The sequence below is a fragment of the Polypterus senegalus genome, chromosome 5 (genome assembly GCF_016835505.1).
Source record: "Polypterus senegalus isolate Bchr_013 chromosome 5, ASM1683550v1, whole genome shotgun sequence".
Classification (NCBI taxonomy): domain Eukaryota; kingdom Metazoa; phylum Chordata; class Cladistia; order Polypteriformes; family Polypteridae; genus Polypterus; species Polypterus senegalus.
Genome location: NC_053158.1, coordinates 107,557,451 through 107,576,653, shown reverse-complemented (window position 1 = coordinate 107,576,653; position 19,203 = coordinate 107,557,451). Strand labels below are relative to the sequence as shown.

The following is a 19,203-nucleotide window of genomic DNA, read 5'->3' as shown; positions in this document are numbered from 1 at the left end:
AACGTTCAAGAAAAAAAAAATATACAGATGATTTTGTATGTTTGTGCATTACTATGGATAACTGGTCTCCGAAAGTTTTCTTATAAGGTCGTAAATGAGTGACTGATAATAAAATTTTAAAAATTTGAACCTATGATCTTCACATATATCTTGAAATGTTTAATGTTACCGTATATTAAAAGCAGATGCCATTTATTTTTTGGTTAAACAGATGCGTAATTGCTACGTAACGTAACCTAGAGCAGTGTCGCTACGCTATTAGCGTAAATATCGTTTACCTGTTGCATCTTGCACAGATTCTAATTAGCTTTTTTTACGCCAGCAAATCGTCCCAAATAATAGTATTTAATACAATTTCACAAATTATGTCTTGTGGGTGTATTTAGTCTGGTTTCCTCAATTAATCAGAGGGAAAGCGCACATTAAATGGTGAACAACAACAACAACGACGACGACTGACAAGGGACGTGTACGTTTCTGCAAAATAGAACGTTGTGTGGAACATGCGCAGATCTGGTAGACCGGTACACTTTAGCCATTAATGGACGTGATTATGTGAGGATCGTGATGTGACAGCACTGTTTGTGTTACGAGAACTCAATATTATTCATAGGTTACTTAGGTACTCATAACCACAGCCTTTCAGTCACCGGGTTGTGTATATTTATAAGCGGGCTTATTAAATTAGATAATTTAATGAGAAGCATTAGGCGCTGCCAAACGGTTGATTATAAGTTTCTTGTTCTCGTCCTAAAAGCCTCGAAAAAAACTAATATTTAAAACGGATTTTGGAGAGAGGCTCCCTCGTTCTCTATGCCATTAAAGACACACGGTCTCGAGTAAGGCAGAGCATAGCGCGCTTTTACTTTGCTACTGGCTATCTTCTGAGCTTTAGGACCCGGGGGCAGTCGGTAGAGGCGACCGTGATTGGCTGTAGTTTCTCCGTAAGCAGACAGCGGAGCAACCCGACTAAAGCTCAACAGCCATAACGCCGAGTGTCACTGTGAGAATTCTGGAAAACCAGAGACAACTTTAAAACTGCAGAGCACACGTCGAGTTTGAGACACGAAGGATGGCCTTTAGTTCATGATCTTCAATTGTTTTTTTCCAGATACCATAGACACTGATAATGCTGAAGATGAAGCTCCCCATGAAGTCGGCGACGGAAGAAGGAGGTGGAGGAGGAGAAGAGGACGAGGCGGCGGACGACGATTTGGAAACAACCCCAATTTGCCCCCCAGAGCCGCGTTTATTACCCGGCGGCTGCTGTTGCAACTGTCGACTTAACGAGCCCCAGGATGGGCGGCAATTTCCTTGCACTCTGGATAAGGAGACGGTCTTTGAGTGGTTCGGATTGTGCCTGTGCCCGGCCAAACGCATTGAGTTAATGTGCGGTCTGCTGCATATGTGCCAGCCTCTGGAACTGCGATTTCTAGGCTCGTGTCTAGAGGACCTCGCTCGCAAAGATTTTCACGTTTTGCGCGACTGGGAGATAAGAGCTAACAGTCCTTCTGAGATGGGCCTGTTGACAGACGTGTCTGACCCAGTGGTCCGTTCTAAGCTACTGGTGTGTCTCTCTCTGTTATCCTCGGAGAGCAGGGAGTGTGCCAGCATCTTGTTTCGCACCCTGAGCCGCGTGGAGAACACCGGTCTTACCAGGAGCTTTGGCACGACGGGGGACGTTGGAGTTTCTCATCTGCAACAGCAAATGTCCCTGCTTTTCACCATGGCGTCCCTACACCCGGCCTTCCCTTTTCACCAGAGAGAGAGTTTGAGAAACCAATTGGAAACACTTGAGAGGACAGTGGAGACAGAAAGGCGGCAGTATCCCCCGAGCGGGTCACGGGTAAGTTGGTATCTAGTAGGCGCCAGGGTCGCAACTTGGCTGAGGTGGGTCATCTTGAGGACAGCATTGACTTCATGATGTTTGCGTGATATGGCCTGTTCGAATTTGCGAGAGTTATGATGGCAGCGCCCCATCCTGGGGTGGGATACTAACTACAGTCTAGCGGTGTTATGTCATGCGTGTTTTTTTAATGTCGCCTTCATAGTATTTGTGGGTAATGAAAAATGGCATTCGTGTTGCTTAAAAAAAAAAACACGCGACCGCGCACAGAGCTTGCAGTACGTATCTCAGCAAGTTTTCAACGAACGAATGTTCTAATTAACAAGATAGCGAACGCCCACTGCTAAACAGCGGGTAGAGATGAAGGCTTCACTTATAAAACGGGCGACTTTTCACTGCTACAACTTAAAGGTTTAGTCCCCTGATTGACAGATCTCGATTAAGCAATACGTTTATTCAGTAATATACTTTAATTTATTGCTTACACCCCTTAAAATGAGTGGGCTGAAAGAAGAGTTGTCGCGGTCTGCATGACGGACGCTTAAAGTGTCCAATGAAATGGGTAGGTGGGGCTTGCGCAAGCGCGTATCTGAAACAAAACGATCTACCTCTTCCCGAGATGTTCGTATAATGGAGTGTGATGGGTGGGTGACCGCTAATGAAAAGGAAACTTAAGGAAACGAAAGAGTAGTAGGGACCTAACAAGGGCTAGTAAACAGTGGTCATGCTCGCTGACCAGGTGATCTTGCATTTGTTTTATGTGCGATAGATCGCGCTTGCGCGCTTTCAGTCCTCGGTCATATCTGTCGTGCGTGCATGTGCTCGTTTTTGTTGTTTTTAGTGGTTTTATGAGTATTTGGAGAATTGAAGCCAGATGACTCATCCGTAATGGATAGAATGCCAAGTTAACTTTCCTTGGTAAAACAGCACATCTTCTGCCAAGCACGGGGTACAGGGATATATGTGTCGAAAAGATTAAAAATGTACAAGGCTAGTAGGTAGAGGATATAAAAATTCAAAGTCCAAATCATTCCCAAGCTTAGCGACGCTTAGGTATAATGTAGGGTTCCGTAATCTAATGCAGTTGCTGAAACTTAGACTTATCGATAATAACGTTCTTACACTGTTTTGTTGTACTCTATCTCCTTGCATGATTTGAATGTCATTCTTCACTCTATCTCCTTGCATGATTTGAATGTCATTCTTCAGTTTATGTATTGCCATTAAAGGCATGTACCATCACTGAACACAATTATTAGATGTATACAAACTGGTCAACAAAATCAACACAGCTAAATGTAACGAAGAACCCCTGATATGATGTTTTTTTTATTACAGGTACCTCTGATTAGCCCAGTTATTAGTACATACAAATGCACGACAGGGAAAAAGTTTTCCAGTTTATCACTACATGTTAATTGGGCAGTTACACTTTTTTTGTATTTGTAATTGGTGTAATATTTTTGAATTTGGGCGTATTTACTAGTAAAAACAATACACTATAGAGATTACGGTGTAAAAGTAAATTAACAAGGTATCGGTATGATAAAGCATTTTTGTTGAGTTTTACTTTGGTTACCTAAAGTCCTCAGAATCTTTGGTATCTTAGAAAATGTCAAGGTTCACAGCATGTTTACAGTCACGTTAACACTCAAATTTTATTCACTTGGTTCAGTTAGAATTCTAATTCTTATTTCATTTTTCAAAAATGACTTGTATATTCTATTTCATTAAAATAAAATGTAATGTTTAAAGCATGGAAAAGTAAAAATACAAACTGAGAACTCGAAAAATGTTTGCAGCTTTGTCAGGGTGTTTCTCGCTAACTTACAAATACTGTAATCTTGAGAACAGTAATTTGTATCTTTTAATATTTGTAAATACAGTTTATACATTAGAATGTAGTGAGAAGTCAAGCAAAATGATACTTTTTATTGGCTAAGTAAAAAGACTACAGTATGCAAGCTTTCGAGGCAACTCGGGCCCCTTCTTCAAACATTTGATTACATCTTGCCTGAAGAAGGGGCCTGAGTTACCTCAAAAGCTTGCATACTGTAGTCTTTTTAGTTAGCCAATAAAAGGTATCATTCTGCTTGACTTCTCACTACATCCATAATGGCTAACATGGTACAACACCCTAGTACTGCAGTAGAATGGAAATTGACAGTCTTCATGACACAATAGTGTGCAATACAATGTACTGTAATAGGTTTGTTTGTAATTAAGTATTGCATTTAAATTCTGTGATGTATTAGGATTCATTTTTTTCTTTGACTAAAGTTGAAGTAATATCACGATAGGTGAAGATGTCAGTCACACCTAAAAGAAGAAAACTTTGATTTAATCCATCTCACTTTTTTTTAATTTGTAAAAGTGGAAACTGATTTCAGGTTTCTCAGTATTCTTCAGACAGGGAATATTTAGTTGCACTACATTATTCCGCATTGGTTTATAATGTTTTATGCTTGTTGAGTCCTTTTGTTTGCTGGGTTGTCAACTAATTGGTACTAGAACAAATCACATTTAGAGTTAAACTTAAATTTACAGTATAAAAATGTTTTTAAATTTCTTGGGTTTACTTCCATATGTTGACATGAGATCAGTGAAGACCATTAATGTGCTGTTTTCTCATTAAACTATTATAGGAAGCCCAATGTGTTGAACACTATTCAATACTCAAATGTGTTGTAGTATGAAAGGTTCTGAAGGGTTAAATAAATGCCTTTTGTCCACTTTCTTTAGCTGCATTCAAATACAATTAGAAATTCACATACTGTCATCACCATGTCTAGCTGTCTGTACTTCCACATGAAACAGCTTGGCTCCCAGTAGACTAATTTTATTGAAATTTGGCACACAAATAAAATTGTAGGAAGAGTTAAATTTTCATTGAGATATTTCTAATGCAATGCACTGTATGAAGATTTAAAATGACAAAACACCCTTTGAAAACCATTGATGAATTTTCAGACTATATTTATATTCTGTGTGACATCAATTACAGATTAGTATTTCAAATTTCCCTTGAGGGAAGTTGTTTCAGCTTGTAAATTTTGTGTATTTTCATTTTTATTTGTTTGATGACAAAACACTGAAGCACTTGCGGAGTTTGGTGTAGCACTACAGCTTCTGCTCGATGTGCTTTTTGTAGAAGCTGCTCCAATGTGCTCTTTGTTTGAAGCGGCTCCTCTGGCTGCAGAGCAACTTGCACAAATCTCAGCCACAGCTGATCACTTCTCCTGCTCTGTAAAATTATAGAGGGTAAGTTACTTGGTGTTCATCATCATGATATTCGTAAACATAAAAGAAACAAATAACAAGCAATTTAGTATAGAAATGAATAGAAGAGACATGATCTCCCAAAGCTTATGAAAAAAGTAAATAAATGTGTATTCAGGATTTGTTACACTAAAAACAATCTCACAACTTGGTTGTGTGCGAATACTTTAGTATTCCTTCTTTGTCCAAAAGACATACTTGATATTTACCCGAAGAAATTACTTGGACCCCTGTGACCCTGTAGTTAGGATAGAGCGGGTTGGATGATGGATGGATGGATGGATGAATGGATGGAAATTACTTAGTTTGAGAGTCTGCACAATAATTAATAAATAGAATAACCGGTTATCATTGCAGAAAAATCACAAAAAAATCTTATCAATTTGGTGGCTATGTATTCCTACCATGCACAAGATTATGTTTAGGTAATAGATATGTGTAATCTGATGTATTTAATATTCTTGCAGAAAGTACAGTAATTGTGAAAAAATGTGACCTTGAGATTTTGATGAATCTCCATGTTTCATATGCTTCTGAACACATTTTGACTATTTTTGCAATTGTCTCTGTGTGTATGTATGAAACACGATAACTTGAAAACGCTTTTAGCTAGATAAATGAAATTTGGGATATGGGTGTTATAATAAAATGTTAGTTTTCTGTAAACGTTTAGGCAGTATATGTCAACTGGAAGTGGCACTTTACCTGAATGCATTTAAAAAAATTTCAGATAAACTGGTACATAGTTTAAACAATTAAATTACATTTTGTGTAGTAGTTTTTCATGAGAAATTACATTATAAGAGGAGAAAAATAATTTAAAGTTTGTATCGTCATTAGTTAGGGTAAGAAGCACATAGGTATAGAATTTCACCTTAATTGAATAACTGGAAATGATATCTTAACAGGTATCGGCACTTACAAAATTTTAATTATTTATCTCTATTTATATATGATCATTACTTATTGTTAGATATAAAATTTGACATTGATCAGGTGACTAAGTGGTATATTACTGACCACAAAAACAGATTTGAAATTTCAGTTTGAGCGGATTACTGGAAGTAGTTTTGCCATGTAAACTTGCATTATAAACCAAGACAAGTGATTGAAATTTTATAAGAAACACACTGATATGAAATTTCATTATAATCTGACTGGACTGATCAGAAATGGTATCTACTTTACCTGAACCAGGTATAAGGAGAGTTGAGTGGAGAATAATCCAGTTTTGTATGCTTTGGTGGTGCTTTACAAAAGACTGGCAAATTGGCACTCATCAATGCCACTAACAAAATAACTAATTACAATTAGTATATGGAAGTGTACTTCAGATGTTTGGTATGGATCTTTGTGACACATTTAGTATAATAAAATTTTATTGCCTCGTAAGATTGACATTGTTATAGGCATCAAATTTATCTACCTTTTTTACCCAGAACTAGGAATTTTCTAGAATTTGCCCCACCACTTTGATTGACTGACAGCATTTTAATATACTTTCTTGACAGTTGATTCTGTGATATTGTTGTTAAACAAATGATCATATTTCAACATTTAGGTACTTGTTAATGTCTTTCTTAAGGCAAATTGTGTTCCACAGTTGTTTTGAGCTGTTTTTTTTTTTTCTTTTTGTTTGAAATTTACTTTTTGATTTTGTGCTTAAAATACAGTATTTTTAGTGATTTAATAGTGTTTGTGAAATTTTCTTCATTGTGTTCATTCTGAATTTCCATGAAAGGTTATTAATTCATTGGTGAAATTGCGCAACTTAGTGTTAGTGTTTGTGTTTAATACTTATCACGTATGATTGGCTGCATATGATCACTAACAGTTGGCAGATTTGTTTTTCATTGTTAAATGTTATTGTGACAATGAAAGAAATTTGTTTTATCAGTTATTACGGTGGTTGTTTGAAGTAATTTTAATAAATTACAATCAATGGAATCATTGTGTTACAATTTTTCCAGTAAGAGATCATTTGTAGTTAAAGTTTAGATATTCTTTAAAATTAAAAATTTTGAAATTTACATACCATACCTTTCTGATTTGCGCTACGCATTTACTTTTGTCCTTGCGTTTAATTTCACGTATATGTTTTGATCTTTCATCAATTTTGTACTATTTGTGTATTGATTGACATTTCTTAATTGTTTTCAGCATAATTTTGATTGTCTGAACTTATTACCTACATATAATTTTTTTTTTATTTGAAAATGAGAGTTAAAAAGCAAACAGCATCGCAAAGGCAGAAGGAAATTAATCAGTTGCATATACGTTTATGCTTTGATTTTTTTTTTTATATAAACAGAATGAAAGAGTTAAAGACAGGCCTAGAATAATATATAGATAGTTATCTGTCTATATTCATCTATCTCTGGCAAAGTAAAACAAACAAGAACTTAAGAATAATACTTTGTCCCGTTACAATATATAAGAAAAAGTTAAAATATAAAGCCCAGTGTTCAAAACGTATGTTAGAAGATTTTCATATGTATTGTCCAAAATTATACATTGACATACAAATTGAGTTTAATGAAATACCTTGTGAAGTGGCAACAAAAATAGAAATGATTATTATTTAACCTAGGACCGGGCTGTTCCGTGTTTGTGGTGTTTTTTTTTTATATGTAAATTATTGTTTTAAAAATGATGTTACATTGTTTATGACTCTGAAACTGTGATAAATATTTAAAACTTTTATTTAGATCTCGAGTTAAAATTAGGTAAGCCATCCAGGTTTATTTTACCAAAGTATGTAATTTGCATACAGTAAAAGAAATGTGTTGATGATTGATTATATTTTACACACTGCCGCTTAAAAGGTTCAAGCATATTGCCAATATAACAATCTGTAATGGTCCCAGCACCAAGCACCATTATACATTTTAAAAATTGTGTATTTTGAGAAAGATTGGAACATGTTAACGTCTTTCAGTGATACAATTACCAGTAACCTCTATCTTTTTACATTGCTCCTGCTTTATTACCATATTATGAATAAGTGCATAATCACTGTTTTTCTGCCCAGTACAGTGATACCTTGAGATATGAGTTTAATTTGTTCTTTGACCGAGCTCTTAAGTCAAAATGCTCTTATCTCAAATCAGTTTTCCCCATTGAATGAATTGAAATGCCATTAATCCGTTCCGGACCCCCAAAAAACACTGCAATTTTTTTTGTTACATGTTTTTAAATAAGAAAAAAATGTACTTATAAATAACGACTAATGTATAAAAACACAATACAATAGAATGTACTACAATAAACTGGTTTTATTAAGTACAGTATAATGTACGGAGGTGGTGGAGAAAGGCTGAACTGAATAGCTGAATGTTATTCACTGATTTTTGCCCTTTTCGCCACACCTTCCTCACTTTCATCTGCAGGGGTTTTCGATAAAAACCTGTCCAATGAGGTCTGTTTCATCCTCTCTTTCAGAATGTTTCTAAAATGTGTTAGGCAAGTGTCATTAAATACAGCTGCTGCGATCAGTTGTAACTTTTTCAGGATGTTTCTTTTCAATAAAGTCAAGCGTTAGTGCAGCCGTGCTATTTAATAACACTAGCCTATCTGTTGCAATTTTTTTCAGGGTTATCTTTTAAATAAACTCAAGTGTTAGGCAAGTGTCATTAAATAGAGCCGCTGCGTGATCGGTTGTAATTTTTTCAAGGTGTTTCTTTTCTTTAAAATTTGAAACTTTTTTACCAAATTGCAAACACTTCCTTTATCTCACTTTATGAGGTAACAACCTCCTCCGCCTCTGCCTTCTCCCCGATACCGATCTCCTGCATGCATATGTTGCTGCGTCTGTAGTTCCGTCAACTTCTCCATCGTCATTTCCTCTGAATGTGCGTCGACAAGCTCTTTGATGGCTCGTATTTTGAATTTTGGCTCGTAACTCGAGGCAAAAAATCAACTTAGGGACGGCTCTTATCTCAAAAAACTCGTACGTTGGGGCACTCATATCTCAAGGTACTACTGTAAAAGAAACACTGAGCAAAGCATGCAAAGAGGAGTTCAAGAGATTTCATTTTTTTGATTTTGTCTAGACTCTCAATTCATATATTTATACTGGTGTCACAGTGTTGCAAGTTGGTTAGTGCCATGGTACCATCTGCTGTAAATCTTTAAAAAAAAAAAAACAGAATATTTTATGGGCTCTCTGTTTTCCAAAATAGTTAGGATAACATGTTTAAGAATAATTTGGTTTTTATCATAGAATAGTCTGAAAAACATACTGTATAATCATTTAATGGATATTCATTGAACAATGTTAATTTTCCTAGTTTATGTATAATGAAGTTTTGGTTCACACTTAAGGTTATTAAAATGTGGTTTGAACAGGTCTTTAAATCGTTCTGCAATTGTGGCTAAATTGTGGCATATAAACAGTTGTGATATAGTTAATGGGAACAGATCAAATTTAAGTTGATGAGCAAGGCTATTTACTGGAAATAATCTCTTATTCAGGTTCAAACTTTGAACCCTAACATTTTATAGAACACCTTTAGTGCATTTGGAAATATGTATTGATTAGTAATAAAAAGCACCACATCATTTGATAAAGAGATACTTTTTTTTTTTTTTTTTTAATTAAATCATTTTCCTGCTATTGCCTAAGTTTATGGTGTTTTACAGAAATGGGAGATAGATTATTGTAGAGCAGTGCCATTAGAATTTGTGTTGTTTCCATAAAGTTGACCTTCTGGCATCAAGTGTAATAATTTAATCTGTGTACACATTTTGTCTAAATTCAACTTTTCATGATGTTATGAGTAAATAGTACTTTTCAACCATCTATCCATCCATTATCCAACCCGCTACATCCTAACTACAGGGTCATGGGGGTTTGCTGGAGCCAATCCCAGCCAACACAAGGTGCAAGGCAGGAAACAAACCTCGGGCAGGACATGCACACACTAGGGAACAATTTACGATTGCCAATGCATCTAACCTGCATGTGTTTGGGCTGTGGCAGGAAACTTACGCAGACATGGGGAGAACATGCAAACTCCTGGGAAGCGACCCAGGTCTCTTAACTGTGAGTCAGCAGCGCTACCACTGCGCTGCCATGTCACCCTGTTCAGCCATATTAAAGACTTTTTATTCCTTTAGAAATAGAATCCCTAAAAGCTTCCTGGGGTCTTGTTGAGACTACTATCTGCAGAAGTTGTACACATCCGCATCCTGAAGACTGTCTCTGATCTGATCTTTTTCTTTACAGTAATGTAGATTTCTCTGTCATTAGCAGTGGAGCTCTTCCTTGGCCTACCAGTCCCTGTGTAATTACTGGACTCACCAGTGCATTCTTTCTCCTTAATGATACTTTCAGACAATTGATTTAGGTCATCCTAAGATTTTTGCCAATTTAATGGCTTATTTTATTATTTATTATTATTTTCTTATTTTTTAGTCTCATAATGGCTTCTTTGACTTAGATTGATGGATCTCTTGTTCTCATATTAAACAAAGTTACCTACAGACTCTTTAGGTAGAAGCAAGCCTAGGCATCTTATGGCTGCACTAATGAAGCAATGAAACACACTTAAGTAATCACAAACACCTGTGACGCCAATTGGCCCAAACATTATGGTTCCCTGAAATGGAGGGACTCTGTATAACAAGTGTTGTAATTTCAACCTGGTGTGACAGAAATGTATGCAAATACCCTTAAATAAATGCAATGCGAACTTTAATCATGTCTGAATTGTTTGTTTGATTTGTAATTTTAATCTGTGGCCCTGAGTGGTAAGACAAGGAAAAATGTCCTTTTGCCCCAAACATAATTGAGGGCACAGTATTTATAAAAGCTGATGATCTTCCCTAACTCAATATTCCGTTTCTTGTTACAAAACACTTTTACTAAGTAATATATGAATTATAACATAATGTATATTTCTATTGTGGTTTTATAACTTCTCATTACTAAGAAAATGTGTATAACCAGCATATTATTTTGTAAAATTGATAAAGATTTTGTGTGTAATTTATCTGTAGTGTGTATGCATATCCTATATATAACTTTTGCTAATTTTACAAAATCTTTTGATGCATGCTGCAATAGGATTTATAAACATTTCAGCTTTTTAAACTGAACTTAAATGATTTATACAAATACAGTATCTCACAAAAGTGAGTACTCCCCTCACATTTTTGGAAATATTTTATTGTATCTTTTCATGGGACAACACCGAAGGTATGACACTTTGATACAATGTAAAGTAGTCAGTATACAGCTTGTATAACAGTGTAAATTTGCTGTCCCCTCAAAATAACTCAACATACAGCCATTAATGTCTAAATCGCCGACAACAAAAGTGAGTACACCCCTAAGTGAAAAATGTCTAAATTGTGCCCAAAGTGTCAACATTTTGTGTGGCCACAATTATTTTCCAGCAGTGCCTTAACTCTCTTGGGCATGGATTTCACTAGAGCTTCGCAGGTTGCCACTGGACAACATCACGGAACTGGTGGATGTTAGAGACCGTGTGTTCCTCCACCTTCCGTTTGAGGATGCCCCACTGATGCTCAATAGGGTTTAGGTCTGGAGACATGCTTTTTCAGTCCAGCACCTTTACCCTCGATTTCTTTAGCAAGGCAATGGTTGTCTTGGAGGTGTGTTTAGGGTCGTTATGTTGGAATACTGCCCTACGGCCCAGTTTCCGAAGGGAGGGGATCATGCTCTGTTTCAGTATGTCACAGTACATGTTGGCATTCATGGATCCCTCAATGAACTGTAGCTCCCCAGTGCCGGCAACACTCATGCAGCCCCAAACCATGACACTCCCACCACCATGCTTGACTGTAGGCAAGACACACTTGTCTTTGTATTCACACACACAGTTGACACCATCTGAACCAAATAAGTTTATCTTGGTCTCATCAGACCACAGGACATGGTTCCAGTAATCGATGTCCTTAGTCTGCTTATCTTCAGCAAACTGTTTGCGGGCCTTCTTGTGCATCATCTTTAGAAGAGGCTTCCTTCTGGGACGACAGCCATGCAGACCAATTTGATGCAGTGTGCGGCGTATGGTCTGAGCACTGACAGGCTTAACCCCAACCCCTTCAACCTCTGCAGCAATGCTGGTAGCACTCATACATCTATTTTCAAAAGACAACCTCTGGATATGACGCTGAGCACATGCACTCAACTTCTTTGGTCGACCATGGTGAGGCCTATTCTGAGTGGAACCTGTCCTGTTAAATCGCTGTATGGTCTTGGCCACTGTGCTGCAGCTCAGTTTCAGGGAGTTCTTATAGCCTAGGCCATCTTTATGTAGAGCAACAATTCTTTTTTGCAGATCCTCAGAGAGTTCTTTGCCATGAGGAGCCATGTTGAACTTTCAGTGACCAGTATGAGAGAGAGTGAGACCGATAACACCAAATTTAACACTCCTGCTCCCCATTCACATCTGAGACCTTGTAACACTAACAAGTCACATGACACTGGGGAGGGAAAATGGCTAATTGGGCACAATTTGGACATTTTTCACTTACGGGTGTACTCTCTTTTGTTGCCAGCGGTTTAGACATTAATGGCTGTGTGTTGAGTTATGTTGAGGGTACAGCAAATTTACACTGTTATAAAAGCTGTACACTGACTACTTTACATTGTATCAAAGTGTCATATCTTCAGTGTTATCCCATGAAAAGATATAATAAAATATTTACAAAAATATGAAGGGTGTACTCACTTTTGTGAGATACTGTATGTAAAACATTTATCAATTAATCAGTGTTACTTTAGTAGAATTTTGTTTATATTAAAACATTCATTACATACAGTATATCGGTAAAGAGACTAGTAGTGATAGTTGTATACATTTTATGCCCATTCTACCATTAAATCAATTAGTTAATCCCTATTTTTATGTCATATTTTTCACGAAATGTACTCTCACAGGGTACTTTACAAAGCAAAGAAGAGTACTCTTTGAATTAACAAGGTAAAAATTGAACCAGTACAGGATCACGTACAAGAAGACAACCCTTCAAGTCTATATTTAAAATATAAAGAACTCCGATAGCGGAGTAGATTGCTAGTATTAAACGATTAGAATAACAGTAGTAATAGAATTTACACAGGTTTCTCTAATAAGCGTTTAGCATTTAAACATGACTAAAGATAAGCTAAGGGAGTTTACCATTAGGACACTGAAAGAATGGCTGCTTTGCAGTCATATGTGAATAATATATTAGAAGTTGATCATTTCAAGCTGTAATAGCCATTATTAACATTAGTGATGTTTTGGCTATATTTTTTTTAATCTGTTTAATGGTATCATGATAAGTAAAGTTATTAACTTACAGCAAAAACATGAAAATTACTGTGTGTGTCCAAATATTTGACTACTAGTGTACATATCACCAGTTTTCTACATAGGTATTCTCAAATATATTCATATTATAGAACAAAGGATATCTTCTGGATCTAAAATAAAATGTAGATTTTACCATGTGCTAATTGGTTTGTTTCTTTTCGCAGTCTATAGCATGGCTAACAGCTATTTGGCTGTAATTTCTTATCTATATAAGCTTAAGAATGTCTTTTGTGTAGTAGGATTGGCTCAAGTAGAATAAGAGATCACTAACTGCTCTGTAAAATATCTAATGAATTAGATTATTTATATAGCTATAGCAAGCTGTTTGACTAGGGAACATCTTTTTAAAGGAAATTTATGACTGTATGAGAGTGAAGGGATTTTAACTTGTCCACTCAGGGGCACCAAAATATGTAGGAAAATGAGTGATTAATCTTGCCCACCTCCAGAGGCAGCAAGATAAATGTAATAAAGAACAGAATGAATTTTAACTTATAAGTTTTGCCTTAAGCAATGGAAGAGATTATTTAAATAATTTGGTAAAGCCCCTAGTTAATTTTCCTTACCTTTCTCTATATGAGGCTGTCTCTGGCTGGTAAACTTACTTCAAGGTGACTGAAACACACTTATTTTAAGACACAGAATAATACAAGTTATTGATAATCTCAAGGGATATAAAACTAACGTAACTGCATATACATATTGACATATAAGGCAGGACAAGACAAACATGCAGAACAGCAGAGGATGGCTGTTATTAGCTGCTGTTTAGAGTTTTAATTTGTTTTTTCACAGAAAAACAGTTTTACGATACCAAGCATTTAAGGAGGGTGTCTCCGATATTTTGTGTAGTTGTTGCTTTTGCTCTTTTTTCATGTGGAGGATTTTCTTGTTTTGGAGTGCACTCTTTCTCATAGCAGCATGGTCCTTTGTTCATAGGGTGTTGTGCTTTTCTCAGGTTGTTTGCTGTGTCCTCTGCAGGCAATTCCCTTCTTGAAGTAGTTGCTGCCTTTCTGTCTCCTCAGACTGGGCACCATCACTGGCACAGTGCTTTTGTCTTGGCAGAATTGATCTCCGCGTTTAGGTCTACAAAGAAAAGAGATTTCCAACTTTCAGCTTCTCATAAAAGAGGGAGATGCATATCTAGTTTTTGATATTGGAGAGCATGCAGGTTTCATAGAGTGCAAGAGATGAGTGCAGCTAGTTTTTTTTTTATTTTTTTTTATTATTTTTATTTTAAATGAGGTGTAACCTCTAGTGATTGGATTTAAGTCACTTCCAGTTACAGATCCAGTGTCTGCTTACAGGACCATTATTTTGATCATCACAGTTGCCACTCATTGAATTATACATTAGCTATTTGTTCGGACTAGCCTGTCCATCTGGCAGATCCATGTCTCAGGGAGTCTGCAGAAATGCCAGTTCAACTGCAATTTACACCTTTTGTTTTCAGATGAAATACAGAGCTGATCCTGGTAAGGTAAGAGTGGCTGTTAAGCCATTTCAGGAATGGTGATTGGGAATGAAGCCGGATTTCTGTATCCCTGTTAATCTGATGTTTTAACATGCCTCATGTGGCACTAAAAGCTAAGCAGAATATGAAATTCCCCCCTTTGTCCTACAACACCAATCCAGGAGATTTAAGTTTGTTCAAAAGAAATAAACTCATTTGGAGAAAGGGGAATGTAAGAAGGAAGAAAAAGGAATGAAAGAGAAGAGGAGATTAGGGTAAACATCATTTTGTTTAACATGCACCTGTGTTATTGCACTACACAGTATCTTATTCCATAATTTTGAGTTTGGCGGGTGTTAGGTGGAAACCTTGTTTGTAAACAATGAGTATTAGCACCATGAATCAGATTAAATGGAGAAAGTTGGCTCAGTAGCAAACACTTAGTAAATATGACAGGGGAATTAACAAAAGGAAAGCAGTTGTTGCCCCAAATGTTGATGCATGGACATTTAAAGATGAGCAGTATACTGTTGGGCTGTCATCTGTAAGAAAAATTAAGTCTAAAATGATTTCCTATTAGAAATATTTATATATGTTTATATGCAAGTTACAGGTCAAGGAAGTCAAATCTAGTTTGTTTATAAAGCACATTTAAATCTGCTGTACAAAGTAAAACAAAAATAAAACTGGCATAAAATAACTGAATATGCTTTACAAAGATAATAGAATTTGGTGTACAAAACTCAAACCAAGGGTATTGCACTTTACCAATTTGCATAATTTTAATTTGGCTGCAAATAAAAAAAGTTCTTTGGTGAAATAGATGTAGAGATTCTTCTACTACTATTTATTTTGTGAAAAATCATAAATTGAACAGCTTCAGCTAATGGTTATAAGCCTCTGGATCACTTGACCCAAGTTGGTGCATGGATCTTAAAGCTGGTTAAAATAGTTAGATGTAATTTTAAAACCTTGTAAATTTCTTTTGACGTCTTTTAGAAAGACTTCCTGGTCTTTCTACAATACAGTGGACGAAAGATATTGAACATGTCAACATTTTTTTTTTATTTATTTATTTAAAGGAAGTACATTTCCAATGATCTGTGGTGGGCTGGCACCCTGCCTGGGGTTTGTTTCCTGCCTTATGCCCTGTGTTGGCTGAGATTGGCTCCAGCTGACCCCCGTGACCCTGTAGTTAGGATATAGTGGGTTGGATACTGGATGGATTTCCAATAATCTGTTTGTTGCATCTTGTCTTGTATTGCCTGAAGGCTTCTGGTGACTTCCGTTTTGCGTTTAACATTTTTTTTGTTAAATTCTACCTTGTGTTTTATTAATGAACACGTTGACACATAGACAATGTAAGCAGTAGGTTGATGAATTGCACAGGGGTTAAATTGATGGGAGAGGGTATTTTTCCTCCAGTGTAATAACAAACTGGAAAGTTTTATTGGGTTGGTTGCGGGGCTGAGACATGTGTAGGTTGTATAAAGAGTCATATAATTGCCATGGACTACCTTATTTTCCTCAACATGTGCACGTGATACATTTATTCATTGAGATGTGCTGTTCAGTAAGTGGAAAAATAAATACTGCTTTAAACCAATCTTAAAATTAAACTTAAAACATTATTATGTCATTTTCCTGTGAATTACTAAATACACATTATTTAGCCAGATGTAAGCAAATTACTAAATGCACATTATTTAGCCAGATGTAAGCAAATGAGTAGAAAATGGAACTCTCTGCACACTACTCTGTGGAGTTTCTGTGTTGAGGAGCAATAAGGAGGAAGTGATGCTGCCAGTCTAAATGTGCAGGCATTTGACATTTAGACCAGGTAAAGAGGATGTCTGTAAGTCCCAAGTGTAGGATCATGGTAATAATCTTTGAAGGTACAACAATGTTAAATGCTGAGCTGTACACTATAACTAGTGCTTTTGCAGAGTGTTTATGTTAACAGTATGTCTTTGTCCCTGTGATTCAAAGGCAAGTGGTTCTGCTGTCTCATATACTTGTGCCCTGATTTTTAGTCTTGGACTGCTTTGTGGAACAGGCACAACTTCACAGAAGAGCACCTTGTAATCTGTGCCTCTAAGCTTTGCACCCAGACTGTTAAATGTATTTTACAGAATTTACATGTTTAATATGATTCAAAATGAACTTTGACAGCTGAGTCCACCACATTTCTGCTTAGGAGGTTTTCCTTATCCCCAGGAAGAAGCTGACTTTGTGCACCAGGAAGCTGATGATCCATACAAAACTTCTGTCACTAGAGAAAAACAGGGTGTGTTCTTGTGTAGCATGTTGTTTAGCGCATGCAAGTAAGATTTTCACTTTACTCTGGACACTTAAAATAAATGATCCTACAGCCCTAAAACAGGGGTGCCCACACTTTTTTGCCTTGCAAGCTACTTTTAAAATGACCAAGTCAAAATGATCTACCTACATTAAAAATGCTATCTATCTATCTATTGATCTATCGATAGATATATATTATGACAGATAGGGGGCGCTATCGTCCTCTTGAACCCTCGGACAATACGTCAGACACCAGTTAAAAGTCCAAATATTTGTTTTATTAACAAAATAATGTGCACAAAGCACCCTATACTCCACAATACTCATATAAATCACAATTATTAAGCAATACACAATCCTCCTACTCCCAGACATGTTGCCACCCTTCCATCCAGCTCAGCTTGCCGTCTGAGGATTTCCCATAGTCCTTGACCCGGAAGTGTTTCACTCTCTCTGTCCATGTGACTAGGAACACTTCCGGGTCAGATAAAAACTCCTTTTTCTTCAACCCAGAAGCATTCCTCTTGTCCATGTGACTCAGATGTACTTCCAGGGCGTAGTGCAAATTTCCTTTGTTCCTCCCTGCAGCATCCTCTAGTGGCCCCCATGGTATCCAGCAGGGCTGTGGATAAAAACTCCATTGTCCAGGATTCCCTGCTGGCCTTCGGGACACCTCTATGCTGCAGGGAGGTCTCCATCTGGCAGCCTGAGGGTATTGGCCGGGATATATATATATATATAAATATATATATATATATACACACACTCGACATTAAGCCTGTTACAATAACGGGCGCTAGAACAGTATTGCATAAACATTATTAGGAACAGTCTATATTAAATGGCAAGGGACCTTGACCTCATTATGTTTGTTGTCTTAATTTTTTTGTTAAAAATATTTTTCCAAGAAGCCTAAAGTAACATAATATTAAAAATAAAATAGAAACGTATATGACAATACAGTAAGTATAATTACTATTGCCTTAGTGTAAAACTTTGTAACAATCTGTAATACACAATATCTGAAGAAGATATTTAGGAAAATGTTTTTATTTTTTTACCTCAGTAAATTTTTCAATAAAATTTAATTATAGACAACATTTTTTGTAAACACTCTTGTTCAGGACCATCAACAACGTTGACAACAACATCCGTAAAACTCTTGATAATGCAACATATAACGTGGTTGAATACTGGTTCTGGCAAATAAATAGCAACTTTTTCTAAGGTTTGCCCTTTGCCCTGCTTTATTAATTGTTATGGCAAAGGCTAATGTAACTGGAAATTGTCGCCTTTTTATAGTAAAGGGTAAATTAGTAGAGGATAGAGCCAGATCAATACGGGGAATATTCTGATGCTCATTTTCTTATTTACAATTGATCTATTTGCTTGTATTTTTCTTTGTCTTTCAGCCTTTCTTTTGTTAATGTTTACTTGCTGAGCTGACCGTTTTTCCAGGAGATGTTGCTTTTATACGATTTGAGTCTTTTGTCCTACTTGACTTGTCCTTTTTTTTTGGGTGGCATGTTGTTAGTAGATGGTTATTTAGTCAACATTGCACGGGGCAGTATGTGTGGCGTCTCCCAAGCAATGGATTTTATGTGTGCGGCCGCGACTACCCAATCAGCACTCTCCCCAGCAATGCTGTCCTTTATTTGCTTATCATGCGCGGCTGCGGCTATGCCATTCAGTGTGCCCAGCTTCCAGTGTGTGTGCGTCCATGGTCTCCTCAGCAAAATTTTATATATATATATATATATATATATATATATATATATATATATATACTAGCAAAATACCTGCGCCTCGACAGGAGAAGTAGTGTGTTAAAGAAGTAATGAAAAAGAAAAGGAAACATTTTTTTAATAACACCTTTTTAAACTGAGGGAGAATATATCAACAATTATTTGTTAAGGATCTCTTTGTATACCACATTTTGAGTTCAGCCCTCCGGTTGTAATATGGCCAAGCTGTGCGCTGAGCTTACTCTTGAGCAT

The 19,203-nt window shown here is 36.5% G+C and overlaps 1 protein-coding gene across 2 annotated transcripts in view; it reads left to right on the top strand.

The window, feature by feature from the left end:
• The first annotated feature begins 791 nt into the window (after positions 1 to 791).
• Positions 792 to 19,203, top strand: part of zcchc2 (zinc finger, CCHC domain containing 2) — a 159,339-nt gene continuing 140,927 nt past the window's right edge. The window contains exon 1 of one of the 2 annotated variants that reach the window (XM_039753206.1): positions 792 to 1,846. In XM_039753206.1, the coding sequence (XP_039609140.1) occupies positions 1,130 to 1,846 (717 nt within the window). In that variant the 5' untranslated portion in view covers positions 792 to 1,129. The remainder of the gene's footprint in view (positions 1,847 to 19,203) is intronic. The other variant, XM_039753205.1, reaches the window with a different exon arrangement.